The sequence below is a fragment of the Excalfactoria chinensis genome, chromosome 3 (assembly GCF_039878825.1).
Source record: "Excalfactoria chinensis isolate bCotChi1 chromosome 3, bCotChi1.hap2, whole genome shotgun sequence".
Classification (NCBI taxonomy): domain Eukaryota; kingdom Metazoa; phylum Chordata; class Aves; order Galliformes; family Phasianidae; genus Excalfactoria; species Excalfactoria chinensis.
In genome coordinates this window covers 76029985-76051256 of record NC_092827.1, presented here as the reverse complement: position 1 = coordinate 76051256, position 21272 = coordinate 76029985, and the positions used below count along the sequence as shown (strand labels likewise).

At 44.6% G+C, this 21272-nt stretch overlaps 1 protein-coding gene across 1 annotated transcript in view; it reads left to right on the top strand.

Moving 5' to 3' along the window:
- LOC140250682 (epoxide hydrolase 1-like) overlaps window positions 1-21272 on the top strand; it is a 28427-nt gene that overhangs the window by 6503 nt on the left and 652 nt on the right. The window contains exons 2-10 of the mRNA XM_072333580.1: window positions 12931-13073; window positions 14276-14299; window positions 15273-15486; window positions 15971-16151; window positions 16882-17112; window positions 17346-17475; window positions 18392-18606; window positions 20268-20376; window positions 20686-20805. Coding sequence (XP_072189681.1) covers window positions 13045-13073; window positions 14276-14299; window positions 15273-15486; window positions 15971-16151; window positions 16882-17112; window positions 17346-17475; window positions 18392-18606; window positions 20268-20376; window positions 20686-20805 — 1253 coding nt within the window. The 5' untranslated portion in view covers window positions 12931-13044. The remainder of the gene's footprint in view (window positions 1-12930; window positions 13074-14275; window positions 14300-15272; window positions 15487-15970; window positions 16152-16881; window positions 17113-17345; window positions 17476-18391; window positions 18607-20267; window positions 20377-20685; window positions 20806-21272) is intronic.

Below are 21272 nucleotides of genomic sequence, written 5' to 3'. Positions count from 1 at the left end.
ATTTGCTCTATCAAATAGTGTTAATGTGGTTTTTTTCCTCTGTACCATTTACCATGAAAATAGGTAGAAGTCATTACTTTCAGAAGAACCTACATATTAGAAATACAAACAAACAGAAAACACAGGAACACCGGGGAGGGAAAAAAAAAAGAAAAAGAAAAATAGTCAAGTTGCTTTTAGCCTAAGTAGGTAAAAGAAAGAGCTGCAGAGAGAAAGCATTATCACCTCCCTTTCATGGATAGGAGCTAAAGCATTAAGAGATCGAATAACTTGCTCAAAGTCATAGGGGGTGGGCCAGGAAGCGAACCCAATCCATCAAGACCCCTTCCTTGCAACCCCATCTCTTCTTAGTGAAAAGGGCTCTGCTCCATCTGTGCAGGGAGTGCGGTCCTTTAGCTTGCAGGCAGCAGTCTGAAAGGAGACATAAAACTCCCATTTTACAGTGTATGCTAATCTGTAGTTTTTATAAGGCGTAAGAACTACATTTTGGGATTTCGGTTACAGTTGATTCCGTGAAAGACTGGCTACTTGAATTCATGGATCCATGAGAAGGACTCAGTCTGATGACTTCTGTGTTTATATGCACTCACACTTGTGACTTCCCTACATCCAACTACCCACAGGAGGGATGATAACCATCTAAATATCATAGGCCATGTTTTAGAACTGGAAGTCAGGGGAACTTGAGACTTGGAACAAAATGCTTTTTGTGCTAACCATTTTAAGGAGAGACTGTCTTGAATATTTTCTTGAAGAACTCTTGCCTGGAAGTTGCTGAGGGGTGGCAGAGACAGCTTGATTTTCCAGAAGCTGAAGTGGTTGCAGCCACTTGTAGTGCAGGTAGGCATTAGGCACGTTGCTGGCGACTCCTGTGAACCCATGATTTTGCCACTGTCATCACAGCTGCTGGAGATCCATACGTGCATCCCGTACTTGGTAAACATCAGCTCGTAACCACAAAGCACCAAGCATCTCTGGTCCAGCCTCTGCTCAGGGAGCCAGAGAGCTGCTTGCTGAAAGCTGCCTTCTGTTTGCTTGCAGACGTGTCAATATTTGCTGAGTGAGGCTCCACTTTTGCCCAGCTGGAGAATGACAGTTTTGCCACTCTTGCGCTCAGTAGCCCTATCTTCCAGCATTAACATCAGGAAGTGATGAGTGACCTGGATGGCAAGATAAATGAGAGAAGATCTGCAAACAGAGAACAGCAAACACTTCCTGGGGGGCTCAGGACACCTGCTGAAAAAGATGGGGTTTTTCTTTGCAAGTATCTGGTAGCCTATGGTGCTATATCGGAGAAGACTCACGAAAAGTGCTATTTGTGGCACTGGGTGCTGGGAAGACAGCTATGAGCAGGGGAGCATGGCAAATTGTTAAGGTGGCTGTGCAGGGGAGCCATGGCCCTATCGCTTGGCTTTCAGCAGAGCTCTGTGGGTGCAGCAGCCTGGAGCATGCAAGAAAGGAAGAAAGGCAGCCCAGATGTGCAGCAGCAAAGGTGATTCCATCATCAGTTCTGAGTACATAGGAGATGGGGAACATAAGACCTGGGATATGCTTGTGGGAAAAGTGCCGTCACAAACTGAAAGGCAATGAGCTCTGCTCCAGGGTTACAGCTGCAGTTTCATAGTAATGAAACGTGTATGAGTCTTTATATGCAAATAAAAATCGAGAAGCCAGCTTCTGCCATTAAGGGCTTAATTCTCTGGGATTTCACAGCAATTTGAGGATGCTTTAGTGGTAGGAACATTACAAGAAGTGGTTTGGATTTGGTCTGAGCTTACAGGCATGTTCTGCTCTGCATTAGATGGACAATAGCTTCCAGTGGTGGGAAACTGCAGAAGGGAAGGATAAGTAAACAGTTGAAAAGTCTTAGAGATACTGAATGAGAATATTCAAAAAAGAACAAGCTGTTTTTGGACTCTTTCTTCTTGATCAGCTTTTAAATCCTTCTCCATCAGAATCCTCCAGGGAAAAGTATGAATGACTGAAGACTGGACCTTTTTATCTGAAGTGACACAGGAGCACAAGTTCTCCAGAAGCTGGATGGAACACTTGAAATCCTTCAGAGATAGCAATGTGGGTGGCAACATGTTCCTTACGGTTTAGGAAACAGAGAGATTGAGCAAGGAGGACCTGAGGAAAGGTAGTCCACCCCTTGAGTAATTAAGTGGTAGCTTGGTACAGCAGTGTGTAGAATAAGAAGGCAAGGATATTGACTTGATGATCTTCAAGGTCTTTTCCAACCTGGGTAATTCTATGATATGCATAGTATTGAAAGAGACAATAAATGGACAATTAAAAAAAGGCAGCAAAATATATGAAAACAGGAGTACTATGACTTATACGCTAACTGATAAGAATTAATTTGGGCAGCAGACCATTCTGTCTTCTGATGGTAAGTTTTGCATCATGGATGGCCTAACATGGCTTGGGAATAATGATCTAGTTGTTCAGATCTTCCCCTTAATGGATGGAGTGATTCACCTCAGTGGATCCTAGTATGCAGTTTCAGAAGAGCCCAGCATCCTGTAGTTAAATGCTCGTGTTTTTTGGTCACAGGGGTTTGTTTAAAGGGATTTTTACAGAAATGCCACCCCATGAAGCAAGCTGCCATGACAGAAAATGACATCACCTGAAGTTCTGTGCTCTGAAGATCACTGTGTCTGTAAGAATCCCAGCCCTTCTGCCCTGAGCAGACAGCAGCTCCACTGGGCTGTCTCCCAGAAGCATGGTGGACAAGATCAACCAACATTTGTTCCCCTTTAACCTCTTTCATTTATGTTTTGGTGTAGATCTTTTGTACATCGTGACTTGCGTGCTCTAGCACATCCACAGCCACTCTCCCAAAGTGTGGCTCCCCAATACAGGCAGAGCTGAACAGAAGAGCCATTCACATCTGAGATGTTTTAACAAACCACGCAGACAACAGATACAAGTCATGTCTTCTGGCCCAGTTCCTCCTGCCCTGCCAGACTGCAGGATTCACAGGACCCACCAGAACCTTTTGGGAAGAGGCTGAACTGTACAAACTGGTTCCCATTTGTGTCACGATGTCTTCCATAAAGGCCATGTATCTTCTCAGCTTCCACTGCTGCTTCCAGAAGTCCACTGAGACCCTGGGAAGGGAGCCAAAGATGGGCTTTTCCTGCAGAGAAAAGCCATCTGTGGCATCTTTCCCCATCTAACCCTGTGCTGAAGGAACATGTGGGCTGGGATTCATGCAGACGTTGGTGATCTAGAAAATAGCCAGCAAGAAAAGTGGACACCAGACTGAACTCAGTTGAAGTGACAGCTTCTGCATGATAGCATGCTGCAGTCTGGAGCAGTAATACTGGCAATATCACACATGGGAGGGCAGTTCAGATGGAAAGGGAATGTCAGAAGTACACAGTGGGACATGTACCGGAGGCCAGCAAACCTGGAGCAGCTCCAAAGGATTGTGAAATGACCCTTTTCCACGTCCAGCTGTAAGACAAAGCTGACTGTATCTACAGTCCCAAAACTCAAAGGAGAATGAATAAAGCGTGAGGCCTTAATCAGAGCAGGCTGCTGGCTTCCAGATTTTGCAGACCGACATCATTGCAGGCTTGCCAGTGTGTCTCTGCTTCGGTGGACATGTTCTCCTCCTCTTGGTATTCAAAAGGGGAAAGGATGTGATAACATCACCCTGCAAGTGAAGTAAGAGAGCAGGAGAGTACCTGGAAAGCTGAACTGATGCACTACTGACAAACCCTAGAGGACCCAGCACGAAGACTGAATTTCCATTGCCAGCATTGACTATGAACAGATGATGAAGCACCAGGAGATATTTGGTCACCCTTTTCTGTCCCTGTCTCAGGGCAAGGGGTAGGATACTGGACTAGGAGGGTCTGTGCAGCAGGGAGGGGTCTGTCATGGCTGAGGAGCACAGATAGCTGTGGATGCTGTTGCTTTTGCACAGGTCACTGAGGGCTTATCTCTTTTTTCTTTCATGCTTACAAGGGCTATATTTTCCAGAAGCCAGTAAAAACAGGGTATAATGACATCAAATTAATGTCACTGACTACTTCTCTCAGGAAAACAGCCTATGGGCAAAGACCCTACAAAGCCAGGAAGGAACAGCCAGGAAAAATAAAACTACCTTCTCATGATGACTTCCTCTCCAGCTAAGGAGACTTCTGCCATTTACTCTGCAACAGAATATTTTGTATCTTTATCTTCATGTCAGGTCATTGAATGTGTTGCCAGATACCGTTTGTGCATTGCTTTTCAACAGTGGAATGTGAGAGCTGGAGATGCTAGAAACTGACACAGAGCAATGAGTACTTGAATACTGATGTCCTTTCCCATTCTCATGTTCAGTTTTAAGTTACTCACTGTGAGAACATACAGAGGATGCTGGTAAAGAGCAGATAAGGCTTTAGAATGCCGGAAGAGCCGCAATTTGTGCCATCTATTGGAAAATCTGTGCCTTTTTTTTCAATTAATTTTTGTATGTTTGAATAACGTGGCCTCTCCTCCAAGCTCACGTGCTCTGGGTTCTAGCCATTGTGCCACAGAAGCACAAAGGTCTGCGAGGCATGGAGCTACCAACACAAACTATGCAGAAAATGGGGAAAGGAAATAAATAGTCCTCTTTCCTGAGAGCCAGTGGTTCTCAAAACATTCACTTAGTTTGCTCTTGCTCAAATAGAGATACAGACTATATTCAGTATTAGAGTGAAAACAAAAGCTGTCTGTTCTTTGATCATTAGTCTTTAACAGGAACCTGAAAACAGCAGGCTGTTTTTGGAGGATATGACACATTAGACTGTCTCTAAGGTCTAAGGTAGACTTGTGTGGCTGTGTGTTGACTCCTTCATCTCAGAGAAAATACATATTGCTGCAGACTGTAGGGAAGGGATCTAGCAGGCCGTATTTGCAAACAAGCTTTCTGTCAGGAGACAGTAGATGTGCCTCATGTTTTTGTTTTTTTCAAGATCTACCATAATTGGTACAATTCTGACCTATAACCAGCCTGTTAGAATAATTTCCTTTCTTAAATGAGGGATCTGGGAAGGGAAGGGAAGGGTTGCCATTTTCTATTCTTTTCTATCTGGAGTCAGTTCAGTTACATGAGCTCAGTTTCCTTCCCACATTTTCAGGCTCCATCACACTTAGGACATGCTTACCACAGAATCAGAATGTTTAATTGCAGCATAGCAACTGTAAGTAAACTCTAGCTGTGATGAAGTAACAGCAGGAGAGACTTCCAGGAAGGCCAGACAAGTCAAGTCAGGGCTTGAGCAAGCTTGCTTGACCACGCTGCTGTGGCTTTACTGCTGTTGACATCCTAGCTACTTAGATGTAGATAAGTCTGTCTATGCAGCTTTCCCTTCACCAACTGCATTTTAAATAAAGAACGTCCTGCAGCACCTTTTGCAAACTTCTGATACAAAGCGAGCATTCTAAACATCGTGCAGGTCTGAAACTGTTTCTTTTCCAGTGCTTTCTGGTGGCCCCAGATCACCTTGGAGCTTTCAGCTCTGTGCTTTTTAAGAAAACAAGTCTCAAATCCTGTGCCACTGAGACATAAGTCTACAGCTGCTAATCATTTCCCTTCGGGATTAGCTGAGCCTGCTCCACTTCCGCCTAGGGGCCTGGCACGTATTAAAACGCTGGGCAGCTTTCCATGGTCACAAGGAACTCCGTGCTAGGAGCTTATTTTCATGCTGGCACGCTGCAAGAGCTGGTGTGGCCCTGTTAGGTCAATTGCCACAGGAGGAGGATAAAGAGACAGAAAGGGACGAAAGGCAAAGCTTGATAGGGAGAGACTGGAATTTGGGTGCCAGGTGGGTGGCTGAGGGAGAAGTAGGGAAAAAATTAGCTCTAAATTAGAGCAGTGGCACTCAAATCTCACCATCAAGGCAGATGGAGGGGAGTGGGACAAGAAGGCTGAGGGGTGGTGAGAGGTGCTGATTAGCAATTCCAGTCCATGTGCAAAAAACAGTTGTCATGCGCAGTGCTGGCAGAGGTGTTCAGAGCCCACCAGGGAGCACTTGTAAGCTTTTCCCTTCCTCTGCTTGGGAAGGGAAAAGCTTACAAGTGCCCAGTGCCACAGCACTGCAGTCCTGCAGCTTAACTCTGCCTTCAGGACTAGCAGAGTGTGATCCTGCCAACTATGTGTGTTCCCAGGTTGCTAAATCTGCTCTTTGTCCTGAAGAGGCTGGGGCAGCCACCGAGCTCACAGAGCAGCAGTTCTGCTTGCTTGCTCAGCATGTCCAGTTTGCCCTCTCCCAACTTCAGTTTATTTTTGGGAGACTTCCTGCACCTCTCTCTTGCCTTGTGAGGCAGCTTGGAAGGGCTGCCTGGGGACCAGGCTGGATGCTTTACTTATCACCATCCTAGGGGCCTGTAGAGAGGCTCTCAGTTGTCCACACTGCTCAGTACTCAGTTCTTGATCTCCCTGGGTTCTTCCAGCATGATCTGCCAAGGCCACAGCTCAGTACCAGTTAATTGGCACAGTGAATATCATCACCTACTGTCATCAGGCCCCGCTGAAGTTGTGCTTTGGTAGGTAAATCTGTTCAGTGAGGAATCTGAACCTGAACCGCAGGGCAGGCACTCCTCTGTGTCTTCTCCTCACACCTATCTGTACACATTGGTGGCATTTCATATGAATCCCATAGATTCAGTTCTCTTCTATGTCTTGTTCTAGGCAGCAACTCAGCATTTGTACAGAAATAATAGTTGTTCAGAATCATAGTAAATGGTTCCCATAGGCAACCTGACTAACTAGGACTCAAACACTGTCTTCCTTGGGAAAGAGTGAAAAAGAGAAGAAGTAGCTCTGACCTGAAAACAGTATTGCTTTATCACACTCAAAACATAGTGCTATAGTCCAACAAACTAAAAAGAGCCTTCCTGGGACCATGTGTATTTTAAAGGTTGCAGATGGGGGAGAACAGCTTGGTTTTCCCAGGGCTTCAGACATTTTTCTTGGAGAAATGATGTATCTTTCTCAAATAATTGCTTATTTGATGGTATTTTTCTGCCCCACAACAGTGATATGCTTTACCCGCTAGACAGGTCCTGGCCTTCACATGAATTTGAGCTGTCCTTCTTGGCAAAGGGTCTCTATTCCTGGTCTGTACTGTACTTACTTTGATAGAGCTTTGATCTTTCATTACAGAACAAGAAAAGTATCTCACAGGTAGGAAAAACACAACAGGAAGACTAAGCACATTCTCCTAGCCTCATTTCCACCTAGTTCTATCTTCCTTTATTATGCTGAATGATTTCTCTTCACTCTTCAGCTATTTGGAGGTCAGTATGCTGCTCCTCAGGCAAACTGGATTTTGCTTTTGTAATGTTTTTCTTCTGCAGAGTAGCTACAGCCTCTCTGTTGCTGCTCTTCGAGCTGCTTCTAGTTTGTCATGGTTTTTCTGGTACTGTGGTTCCTGGAACCAAGAGCAGTACTGCAGGCACAGCAGCACTGTGTGGGTGATTGTGTGATGTTGCCCTCAGGTGGTTAGTCCAGAGAGAGGGTGCAGCCTTAAAAAATGTCCTGTTAACTACAGAACAGAGGTCTGTGACTGCATGGGAGCTGTGGAAGGAGTGTTTGTCTCTCATCTAACTCAGCTCTTCACAAAGCTAAGCCTTGCTGCTCACTCATTCCCTTCTCCCATCACAGCTTCCACTGACCCATGTCCATCATGCCATTTTATTTTCTGCTTTTTCTATTCTTCTCTGCCCTTCTATTAAAGAAGTAATTGCACTCAACTCTGATTTCATGGGATGATACACAGATGACTTATTTAGGAATTATTAAGGAAACGTATACATTCCTATTTAATACACGCTTTGCTCTGCACTGTGTCCTCTCTCAGCACTGCCATGGAAGTGCTCAGATCCTTTCCCTGAGATCAGTTCTATTGCAGCATTTTTCAGGATGCAGTTTTCTTTCTCAGCTTTCCATGACTTCCACTGGCATACAGAGCTCCATCTGCCAGCACTTTGTCCCACTTACCTAGGTTTTGCTTTGTTCTTACTCCCATTGAATACAAATGCCAAATCATGCACTGATTTTAGGAAGAGCAGCTTCGAGTTGGACCTTTTGATTTTTTTCCCGGTCATTCTATATATTCTTATATAGGCTTGGTCACCTCGCTGAATACTTCATCCCCTGGACGTGGTGCAGAAGAAAGCCGTGGTTGCACTAGCAATATTGAAGATTTTGCCAGTGCAATAAAAAAAGCCAGAGTGGATCATTTTTGGCTGCTTTACATCAAATTGCTGATCATGGGAAATGCCCTGCAACCCCTGCACATTCAACACTGCTAAGAAATGGATCTTTTTTTCTATGTCATCTTTCATAACTTCACTTTATTTCCCTGCTTTCTGCAGAACAAATACTCATATGTCTAAAACACCCGACATGTCCCACGGTAGTTTTTTAATATATTTACTGGTTTCAGTCAACTTCCCCAAGCAGTGACTTCAAAGCAATTATGAAATGTATTTCTACACATTTCATGAGAACTGGCCGTCTTGGAAAGCGTGGATGGAATTTTATATATGTACACAGAGAAAGCAAAATCTTACAATAATTCAGTTTAAAAGATTTTGCATTTGCAAATAGTAGCTGTATTTTGCAAATACACATAGGAAATGAGGCTTCATTAGTTCCACTGCTTGTGCAACTGCTTATTAATCTTTGGCAATTATTCATCCTGCAAACTGTTGTTGCCAAGTTTTCTTAATGGCCATTTGCAAAGGGCTTTATCCTTGTACCTTTGGGAAGGGCCAGTCGGTTACATATGCTGGGATTGTGCTTAGAGAGGTCTTGCCAAGAGCTCTGTAAAGCTGAAGGGAAGGAAAAAATAATCCTTACAGACTTGTTGAGTCTTGTTTACCATATTCAGCCTGGTATCTTAAAATACAATACCTCATTATTTTCCCAGCTTTATTTGTAGGTCCTCCTATAAGGCTCCAAGTCCACAGTGCTATTTTCTCTAGCAGAGATTTCTGCAGTGCTATTGTTGCACTATATCAAACCGTCGTGGTTTCCCAGACTATCTGTTTCTGATGAAAAATGAAAATCATATCCTTATGTGAGAAGTTCAGCTGATTCAGTCTTGATTTCCTAAATGCCTCTGGACCTGAGGAGTTTCTTCATGTCCCTGTTGTTGTTGTTATACAATGTAGGCATAACAACTAATTACGTACTGTAGGAAAAACCATACAGAGAATAAATGACTATTCAGAAAGGAGGCCATAGAGATAATTGCAAGTAGCTCGCACAGTTCCTTAGGAGGGAGGAAATAATGCATAGGATCAGAGCAGAAAGCTGACATTTCCAGTGAACTGAACACACCATGAGACTGACTTCCCCAAAAGACTCGTTTTGCCTGCACATGTCTTCAGATCTGCAGAGTGTTCTCATGTTCCAGAAGTCTTACTCTGGAGGAAGTTAGCCTAGCTCCAGGGCATTGGCTATGCAGTGCCCTAACAGAGCAGGGTGACAGAGAATGCCTGCCCCTCTCCCGCAGTGTGCCTGCTCCTCGCAGCTCTCCAACACTTCCATCATGACACTAATGAAAAATCACCCAGAGTATTATTTTCCATAAGATATTGGAATCTTTATTGCCCTACAGCTCTTTAGCCTGGTACTTCTCCCAGGTGCCTTTGGTAGCTGCATCCTTTTTCCTTTAATTCTTCTTGTGTGCTTTGTGAGAAGATAATTGTAGGTCACTTGTGGTGACTGTTGCAGGAGGTACACAGTGCACTTCTAAGACTGTAAGACAACAAAAATATATAACAGACTGAGTTTGTGTGGAGTTTCACACTGTTTAAGAAATTCCTCTGTCTTTGTTACTTAACATAGCCTTTGGTATCTAGTGTCCAGAGAATCCAGCCCGTAGGGAGACAAGGCTTGGGAACAGCACGTTCAGCACATTAGTGTATAGGCTGTTGGGCATCTGGGTTGGCCAAGACTGAAAGCCTCAGTCACATTTATCATCATGCCATCGATGTGTCCAAAATCAATGGAGCTCTGCCTTACAATTACATTCCAGATTTAACAGTCCTGCTGCACAGCATGGCAGGGCCCATATCCCAGAGCTCAGAAAGAACCTATGTACCCAGCTCCCTGTGCATGGCAGGGTGCACACGTGGGGACCATCACGTTTTGTGCGTCTGGGCTGAGCACCAGATCCCACCGCCTGCTGCCTGCTTCCAATCACCGATATCCCCCAGATTATCCCCAGGGTATCAGTGACCTCAGTACACTGTTTTGGACTTGAAAGTTGCTTTTGTTTTAAATGTTGCTGAGTCTAAAACCAGCTCACGTAACCAACTGCTTGTTTCCAAACAGCTGTTGTGTAACTTCGCTCCCCACCCCCTGAGATGTTGCCTGCCATTCATTTAATAGGCTCGGTTTCACTGGGAAGTGCCTGGGGGAGCCTCTTAGTTCCCTAATTAGCAACAGAAGGGGCCAGTCCTTGCTGGAGGTAGAAGTGAAATAAGGGAGGCAGAGAAGGGGCCATTTTCAGCTGGGAAAACACTAACTTTTATTCAGTACACCGTGCAGGGCAGAAGACTAAAAAGATGGGGGGAGAAGGGGGAGTGGCAGCACTTGCAGAAAAAATGGTGATAGGCTTCCTAGGAAGGCAAGAAGCACTTGTGAAGGGAGAAGGGGAAGTAGATGAGTTTTTCCACAGCCCTCCCAAGTTGATCATCAATTTGGCAGTCTTGAGTTTTACATAAAATGCCGTGGAGCAGCCCCACGGGTGCTGCTGGTGGAGGCAGAAGTGAAGTGTTGCTGCAATCAGCTCTCAGATGTTTCATCTGACCCTTGTTAATAAAATTCAGGAATTAACAGCTTGGAAGTGCTTAGGAGCCCAGTGCTTCTTCACAGGCTGTAATCACTGAGGCCAAACACAGGGGCAGCCATTCAGGGATGCAGCAGATCTCCCACCGACCAGCTGAATCTCCCAAGGCCTCAGCAGGAAGGTGAAAATTTTGCCCATCTGTTGTGGCACGCTTGGGGCTCTTTGTTGGTTGGCAAAACCATGACATCAGGACACAGACACATGTGTTAAGCTCTCCAGGTCTTCCTATGCAATCCCATTACCAGGCAGCATTGTTCATGCAACATGCTGGAAAAGATATATATGTACATGGACAGTCCCAGCTTGGACCTGCTGGGTTGCGCAGACCATTCCCCTTCAGAATTAATGTTGGGAAATGATACGTCTGGCTTAGGTTAGAAGGAATCCTACAAAAGGTTTGAGTACTACAGAGCAGGTGGGTATCACAAAGTGATGCCACATGCAGAGCAGGCTCCAAGAGCAGCTCCAAGGCTCCCAGACATTGCCCTGCCCTCAGCAGCATCCCCAGCCAGCAGTTTGCCAAGTAATAAGAGCTGGTCCCTGGCATAGGGCAGGAGGCAGGTGGCCATTCATAAACATCCTGTTGCCACGCTTTATTATTATGTGAACTGCGAGCTGTTCCCACCAGGGGGCACCCAGTATTTACAGAAGTGCTGTGAGTGCCTTTGCATTATGAAGCCTCCTAGGAGAGGTGCAGGTTACCGTGTGTTTGGCTTCTGCATATAGTCAGCTTCTAAAACTAGTTGGGGGGGAAAAATACATGATGTTTACACTTCAGTGTGCGTATTTTCTACCATTGCTGCAGGCATGCTGCTGATTGGTGATGAGCAAAGGGTTGATAAAACGTCATTGAGGATAAGAGATCCTGCCCCAGTGCAGGAAGATGCTCTGAGACACTTTTCTAGGTCCCTTCCTCTGATCGCTGTGTCTGTGGGACACGAATCGCAGGCTCCAGGGGGGATGCCTTGACGCCACCAGTCAGCGGTTTCTTCCTGAAGTTGCCTATTTTCGCCACTAGAGGTTGGAAGAGAGGAGGAGAAAAATCTTTCTTTTAAAGCGGTCGAGCTGCTGCAGCACTGCGAAGTGGAGGATTTCCTCTGGACTCCCTGGGTCTCTTTGGTCCAAGCACTCACAATATCCCTGTATATATACCCTGCGTTTTAGACGAGCTCTCGACCTTTTGTTTTGGCAATCAGACCTTAAAGCTGAGTGATCCCAGAAAGGCATTAACCAGAAATTGCTCTGGTGTAGCAATACATTGAACTTTGACCAAATGAAGGATTTACAGTTTTCTTCCTATTTTCCACACTCCTGGCAGCATGGGGACTGCATATACACCCCAGCAACATGAGAGCCGATCAGCACAGATCTCAATGGTGATGGGACTTCACTTTGAGCACTGTGTGGAGAGAAGAATCATTCCCTCTGGCAATATAGCTATTCCTGGACTGAAACACAGCAAGAGCAATGTGCAACTATTTAGAAAGCAGAAGCCTTTATCCAGCATGATTTAACTGACTACTGGGGGAATAAAATCTAGTTCCCGGAGCTAAAGCAGAGCACTGATTTCTGTGGTATGTGAGGAAAATCAGCTTTTCCTTTTTTAATATAGTTTTGCTTTGTTTTGTCTGCTGCAAAATACACACACACTATTCCTCCTCCATGCTGAATAAGCATAGGTCTTTGTTTCTCCTCATGCAGCATGTGCTCCAGCCCCTGGCCAGCCTCATGCCCCTATGGTGGACTCACTCTGGTCTTTCTTTTACCAGCAAGACCAGAACTTGGCATGGCACTTCCAGAGGTGATCTCACCAGTGCCAAAGGGAGTGCCAAAACATCCCTTACCCCAGCCTGCTGGCTAATGTGCTTGCTGTATAGCCCCATACACAGCTGACCTTTGCCACGAGATCCCCCCATTGACTCTGATTCATTTGAGGACTTCAAACTAGGCTCTAAAGAGCAGCCTTCTGTATGTATCTGGCACTGAGCCCATGGTAGTGCAAAGGGCTATTCCCTCCCTAAGCAGGACTTTGCATTGGCCTCTGTTTAACTTTGTTGAACTTAATTTGCATGTGCATATTTAGTCAATAGGTGGCACCAATGTATGAGAGTGTCAGCACCGAAGAGGAAGCCAGCGGAAGAGACGCCCACTGTTGCTTTACTTAGAACTGCAGCGAGGCGAGGAGGAGCAGACAGGCATGTGGCAGGAGGTCATTCCCAATGCCTGGTGAGATGCCTTTTAGCACGGGGAGGAGGGACCTATACTGCTCTGCTGGGGCTGGGGTGGGAGAAACCACCGTGGGGTAACCCAAGCCGAGGTGGGATATTAGAGGCTATTGGGAGCATGCAGCTGGCTTCTCTGGAACATGACCAGGCAGGAGATTCTACTAAATCAAGCCTTATTTTCTGTTGCTCGGAGAGCCGTGTCAAGCATGCTTATTTTTTGTATCAGTGCTGAGCTGGTGCTGTTGCCATGATATCTTGTTTCATGCCTCTCAGTCACTATAGTCTGGGATGTAAGTGCATGAGGATACTGTTACCTGTTTCATAAACTGTTCAGCTTAAGTTGGAGGGTGACACTGCTCACAGCAGTCTTGTTTTCCACGGCTTGGGGCCAAGGTAAAAAGAAACAGCCGGCAGAGGTGTTTTCATGGCACTCATGCCCATATTTTGTTTCAAGATATCTTAATTATGGCACCAAACAGCTCCCTTCTTTAGCTGCCTACCTTAAGGCAGAGACAGTAACAAGACCTTCCCTTGTCACTTCTGGTTTTTCTGGTTTTGACTGTGCTTTTCTTATGGGGCAATCTATCAAGCTAAAAGAGAATCAAGGGAGATGTTTCATTTTCCTTGCAGGCAGATTAGACCTAAAAGCTCACTATCCAGCTTGGACTAATTAGAAGTGGCAAAGGTATAGCAGTACACTGAAATCTGAGCAGATAAAGGTCCTGCAAGCTTCTTCTCTTGCCAGTCCTTTGGCACAGTAAGCACAGCATGGCTATCAGCAGAATGAACCTTGATCTTGACAGTTCACTGCAGGGCTGCACTGCTATCTCTCTTCAGTGGTCAAAATAACCTACTTTCGTGGCTGGAGTATCACAGCCACTCGTAGTATGAAAGACAGCAAGGACACCTATCCCTTTGTTTATGGCCTTTTATCTAAATTGTGCTAAAGGAAGAAATATTATGGAAACAAGCAGCCAAGAAACAGAGCCATTGTGCAAAAGCAGTTATCTGAGGTCCTCCCTCTCAATTGCATCCAAAAGTAATAGAAAAATTGTGGATGTGCTCCTATGATTTAAAAGCTCGCAATGGCATGGCTGGGCAGTAAATAGCGCTGGCAATCCTTTGCACTGTCCTTAGGGATTGGTACCATTCAGACAGCACTATCAGAACATAAGTATCTTTATTTCTCTTTCTCTTCTGCAGGGAGAGCATCTTGTCCCACATCAGGTGAGTGAAATAGCTGCTCCATGCTGACACCTCCACTTTTCATCAACACCCTGGCTGAGACACTGCATAGTCCTTTTCCTACCCTAGTTGACCCAAATCTTCATTGTTCGAAGACTTCTTGCAGCCCCCTAAAAAAGGTACTTCTCCATATCTGCAGGAGAAGCTGGAGACCTTGACCCACAGGTTCAATGGACATGAAAGTACATGACATTTTGGAACGATTGCTGTCACATTTGAACAGCTTTGGAACATGTTACATGTCTGTTAAAGCCAACAGTAGTGACTTAGCTTTCAGGTATTTCATGACTGGAACAGAAATAGGGGCACCAAAAAGACAGTCTGAGATCTTTACCTGTGGAAGGCTACATTAAAGGGCCGGTGTCATCGTAAAAGGTGCTTGAATCTATAGGGAAGCTATATATAAAGCACTGCCAAGAGGGGCACATCAAGCTGCCAGTAGCTGCTGAAGACCTCTTTCTCTGCTCTCACCCCTTGGCTTTTGCAGTTTTCACTCCTGGAGGAATCTAGCTACTATTCTCCCATTCACTTGAGTACCTTCCTTAAAATAGACTTGCAGATATCCTATTGACCCTATTCCCCCATGGTATCCTGCTTCATGAGGAGAGGGCCAAGGAAGCCTTGTGATCAGCAAGTCATGACCAGCAAGAGCATGAGATCCCTAATGAACACTGGTAGCTGTAAGCTTGAGGCTTCTTGTCTTCACACTCCTGTTGTTAGTTTAATATCTCTACATTGGTTCTAGATTCCTGAGCCAGTGTCTGTGGAATTCATTGCTTTTTAAGAGGTTGTTCCATATCTTGCCTGTGAACTTCAAAAACAACAGAAGTACTCAGCCTGCCAACTCCACTGGGCTGTTAGACATTTGTTGCTTCCTGAACTCAATCAATGTGAAAACAAGCCTCAGCACTGTCCTGCTACCCTTGCACTGAATGCAAATGTTGTGCATCCCCAGGTCTTTTCAATATTCTCAGAAGAATGCAGTCCTGGTCCCTGTGGCTGCTGTGGGTGTTGGAGGGGCGCTGGTTTGCTGGCTGATGTCTAGACGCAAGATCAAGAGTATTGAAATGGGTGATGGATGGTGGGGCTCGGGAGAAAAACCCCTACAAGGGAAAGAAGATGAAAGCATTCGCCCCTTCAAGATTGAAACATCTGATGAGGAAATTGAGGTAGAGTTTGACAGTGGGTCTGCAGGCGGTGGGGCAGAGTGGGAGGGTGTAGGACAGAATTTGGTAGAAAGGGGCAGGACTGAGAGGCTCCCACAGCAGAACACCTGGAGGAGTAAAGAAAGTTCCTAATGAATTGCAGCATCTGCCCCTAAGGGTCCAGCCAATTAGCAACAGGCAGCTGGGCCCAATCTTTAGTTGCCCTTTTTTATTCTTTACCCATCTAGCAGTACCTGAAAGCTCCTGGTACTAAAAGTATTCAAGTTAACAGAAAGGCCAGAGTGAGACCTGCTAGTCCTGGGTGCATAGGGAGAATTGTTAACCTACAGCAAAGTATATTCCATGTGACTGAGGAGATCACTTAGAGCACTGCTTCAACCAGGATCATTGTGTAACAGGTAGAGGTCTAAAAGCTGGTGGAGCCTGCACATGCTTGCCCTGGTGCACTGCACAAATGGGCATCTGGGTAGTCTCACTCCTTCTGCAGGACCTGCACCGCCGCCTCGACCAGGCTCGCTATGCACCTCCACTGGAAAAGGCAGCCTTCAACTATGGCTTCAACTCTGACTACCTGCAGAAGGTGGTGGCCTACTGGAGGAACAAGTTTGACTGGCGCAAGCAAGTGGAAATCCTGAACAAATACCCTCATTTCCTTACCACCATCGAAGGTGAGTGGGTCACTGTGCCTCCCTGTTACACCGCAGGGCACTTCCCCAGCTGCCTCTCCTGCCCTTGTTTTGCTCTTGTCAGTAACATATGTGGGAAAAGGAGCTTCTGGATGCTCAGCTCTGATGGCTAATTTAAGATGGTAGAATGCTTATGTGTATGTAATAGCTTAGTGTTGTAAGGGAAATCTCTCTCATGTAGGCTGTACTATTAATAAGCTCATAGAGATCACAAACACCATATATCAGCAATAAATTTATGTCTGCTTCAAGAGGGCCTTCCTCTGGCCCTGAACTTGTACTAATTAACTGTGAGGTCTACTTCTACTATTGCCTTGAAATTGCTTTTGGAAGCTGCAAAATGTATCCATGCTAGGAGCCCAGAGTATTTTTTAATGTCATTTTGTCATGGTCTTGCATTTGTCTTGCCTGCATTATGCTGTGTATTTAAACATGCCTTTATTACTGTGAAACCGGTTTCACAGTGGGGAGGGGGGAGTATGTTCAGTCTGCTGGGACCCCCCTGTCTGGGGCTGGGATCAATACCTCCACCTATGGCAAATGTGTTACATAGGTATAATACTAGACATCCCTTTCAGGTAGTCATCTTCTTGATGTAGGATGATTGTGTAATTTCTTCTAATTGCTATTTTGCCAGACTCTTTCTTCAGAATCCAGAGGAGAAACTGAGAAGGAGCCAGAACTTAACTTTTCTGTCTTGGATGTCTGGCAGGGATTAATATCCATTTTATCCATGTGAAGCCCTCCTATGTCCCTCATGGAAAAGCTGTTCAGCCTCTCCTGATGGTCCATGGCTGGCCCGGCTCTTTCTATGAGTTCTACAAGATCATCCCTCTACTCACGGATCCAGCCAAGTACGGCCTGGCCAGTGGTGATGTGGTGTTTGAGGTCATCTGCCCATCCATCCCAGGCTATGGCTTCTCAGAGGCACCACACCAGCAAGGTAAGTGATGAAAAGGCTCCATTGGAATCACAGAGTTTTTGGTGTAACACTTCAGCCAACTCTCTCTCTTTTCTCCACTTTGCATTGAATTTACAACACTTAGTGTTCTCTCTGTTGTGAAAGAATGAGGAGAAGCACTGTGGAATGCTGTGGTTTTACAGCAGCACATTCAGGCTGTGAACTCTGGCCAGGACATGCTAGGACAAACGTGTGGTGCTTCTCTTCACATGCAGGCTTTGACACCTTTGCAACTGCTCGGATATTTCACAAGCTGATGAAGAGACTGGGCTTCAAGGAATACTACGTACAGGGAGGAGACTGGGGATCTCAAGTTACCACAAATATGTCCCAGATGCTGCCACAGTGAGTAGCAAAGGGAGTTGAAGGAGCTCATCCTTTCAGCAGCTGGGTGTAGCAGTTACCTATGCAAAGCTGAGAAATACTGATAGGAAAAGAAACATAATACATTCTTTGGAAGATGGCATCATAGCAGAGCATTTAGCATTTAACAAGAGGAGTGCTACCACAGCTGTACATAAGTCAGAGAGCAGATAAAGGGAGAAAGTTCTTAAAGCCATTAGGCTGCTGCTTAGCTCACTCTTCTGGGTTGCAGTTATGCTTCACTGCATGTGATCTAACAAAGCTTTTCAGAAAGTACCCAACACAGTCAGTTGCCTACAGCATAGAATGAACCAACTTCCAGAGCTATCAGTGTGGATACACCACATCTGTCAATAGTGCCTAAAACTGGCATCAGATAAATAACACAGCTGAATGGAGGTGGAACCAGCTGTACACTTTCCCCCCACCCCATGAACCTTTCAGGTTGTAAGGGAAACTGTTGATCACAGCCTGAACCTCTGATGAACCATCTGAGGCAAGTGATGAGTCAGCTGCAGGAGCACAAGTGAAGGTAATTCAGCTGTGCTACCAGAAGGGGTGGAGCTTGGCTCCACCTCTCCCAGATCCCATTTAAGGGCTGACCACCACTAAGGTAGCATCTCTTTCTGGAGATTGCTCCTGTGTGGGCTTTTTGTGGTGAGCATCCATCTCAACTGAAAGCCTCAGCACTGGTGAGTCTTTTCCTAGATACCCTCTGGCTATTTGCTCTGTAGTTACAACTATACTTGTAGTTATTCCAACTATACACAGGTTCTTTCAGGGCTTTATATACTTGGTTCAGTGAAATGCTTCCATCACAGCTCCAGTCAGACTTATATTTTCTATTTAGATTTGGAGACAAAAAATGTTAACACTCTGTTCCTGAATTTGATTCTAGGTCTGTGAAGGGGCTTCATCTGAATCTTGTCTTCATCAGAATACAAGGTTTGAAAAAGGTGATTCAGGTGATGCTTGGAGCTTATGTACCATGGCTTGTAGGCTTCACCAGGGAAGATGTTCGACGGATGTACCCTTTCATGCAGAAGAATATATTTGACCTTCTGAGAGAATCTGGATACTTACACATCCAAGCCACCAAACCAGACACTGCAGGTAATGAACCCTCCCTGTATTGCTGTATATCGTATACCGACTGCCTATGGTATATAAAAACACATCATTGAGCAAAGGCTTGCTATGTTTCAGAAGCAATACATTCTGGTGACTAAATACAAGGAATAGGACTAAGACCTAAAAGGAAGTTTGAATGAGCAGCTTATGAAAGATGGACACTGCAAATATGGTTTTCCAAACAGTTTAAAGTAGTATGCTGCTACTCTTGGGGAAAGAACTCCTAAATCTTAGAAGGCAGAAGCCTGACAAAGTCAGTGGGGCCAGTGAGTAAGAATGATGGTCACCTCAGAAAAGTGAAATATATGTATTTTTTCAACTGGTTCCCAGTAGGTAAGGACTATGAGGTATCCCTGTATTGAAATAAACCTTCATCTGAAGTGCCAGTAGAACTGCTTCAAACTGACGTTGCTAACAGAACTGCAGAATGAATAACATGATCCTAATTTCTCTAGAGAAAAGTTAATTGTTAAGTGAAAACTTGATGGCTATCCAAGGTTTGGTTTAATCTAAAGATAACTGCACAGAGTTGCAGAAACATTTAATTGACTTGCCAATTGAACTGACCTATAAAATTTGATGTCAACAAAGTGCAAAGCAATTAGGGGAAGAAAATCACAATCAGCTCTAGCCTGGCTGCTGCCGTGGGGGAAAAGCCGTGAGTCATGGCTAATTCTTTGAAACACAGCCAGCTTAGTTGGAGTTCAAGAGCATTTTAGAGTCTGTCAAATAAAGCAAAAAGAGGCAAAGAAAAAAAGATTTGGAATTCATTGCATCCCTGTTGACCCTGCTTTATAAGTATGTTTTAGAACCAGACGAATACAGAAAGGAGAGGAAAAAAAGTAATATTGAAATGATCAGGCAGCTTCCATACAAGCGTGGCATATAGTCCAGGATTCTGACCCTCATAGGGAAATTAAAATCAATAAATAAAAAAGCAGGGGCTCCATGGCACACTACAAGAGTGGGTTGTAGAAAAAGAATAGGAAAACTTGTATGGCCCTACTCAGTTTCAAGGAATAACTGCATTGTCAGTGCAGCTCTCATCAGGCAGGTTTAAAGCAAGCTTATAGTTTTTTCTCACAGCACAACTTGCAGTATGTAAGCTACAGCACAGGCTAAATAACAAGCTGCAAACAGGACTATGCTTTGAGTGTGTAATCCACACACATTTAATACAATGGTTAAGAGGCAGCTTCCAGCCCCCAGTTCGTCTCCATATGAATCGTGCATTAAATGGTACATCTAGGCATCAACTACTGTTGGCTGGTCAAAAACACTTACATGATTTCAACCCATAGCAAATTACCCTAGAACTGATACTGCAGGGGAAACTGTTGTGCCAGTGCACAAACTTAATTAGCCATGTCCAGAATTAAATTGGAAACAGTGCTGTGTGTTATCTTCTACACAGTCAAGCTAAAGGTATACAACCCTTAGCATCACTACTGGAGTAATCACTAACCTTGTTTTACAAAGAATGTGCCTGCATACATGCTACATTTACCTGATGGTGGTGCTTTCCAATAGCAGGAACAGGTAATGCAGTATTCCACTCTTTAAATCATACAAAAGGTGATGAACTTTGAAGTACTTCAACACCATGCAAATGTAAGAGCTGTGCTGTTCTTTGCTTGCATTAGGTTGTGGACTGAATGACTCCCCTGTGGGGCTCGCTGCATATATTTTGGAGAAATTCTCTACATGGACAGATAAATCATTCCTGCAGAAAGACGATGGAGGCTTGGAAAGGTAAGAAAGCAAATGTCATTCTGTGAGGAAAAACTTGTAAAACAACAACTGATGAGGAGATAAACAGAAAGCTGGCCAGTGGAAGCTGAATTTTAAGGATGAAAAATTACAAGTAGGTAAGTAGAAGTTTAAGCTTATAGAGAACTGCCTGCAAGCTACTGCTCTGCTTTGGGCACATGAATGTAAATTGATTTGCTGCTTGAAAATGAGTGGAGAACCAGAGGACCGATGGCTTATCAGAGCACAAGCCCAATAAAGTATGTTGAGAAACAGCTCACAGTTCCATTGAATCTCTTTTTCTCTCACTAGCAAGTACTCTCTCGATGACCTTTTGACCAATGTGATGATTTACTGGGTGACAGCATCTATTGTGCCCTCAATGCGCTACTACAAGGAGAACTTTGCCCGGGACCTTATGGCTGATTCCAGGTAACAAAGTGGCAAGACAGGTGTTGAAACAAGATTAAATCAGACTTACCAGCATAAGCATTTTGATCACTTGCAAATTTAACCTATACCATGAAAAAAAGGCGAGCCTTTTTTTTATTATCTTCAATTGATATAGTTAAGGGATGCTTTTCTTTTAAACCTGTGATTCACATAAGTTGGTCTGTTGCCAAAACAATGCAGAATGTTTAGCAAAAGTAATTCAGATCTGTGTTCAATATATTGTGAGTCCATAGACTTACTAGACAAACAGCTGTAATCCATGGCTTTGTTCGCTAAGAACAAAACAGAAAATCACAAGCATTTTTAACAGGTTTGAACAGGAAGGAGATGATTTACAGGTGAATAAACCATAAGCTACAGATGTTAAGCAAAAACTTATATCAGCATTAAGTGACTTTTCCAAGGAAACAAGCTTCCAGGAGAGCAGAACTTGAAACTAAACACCT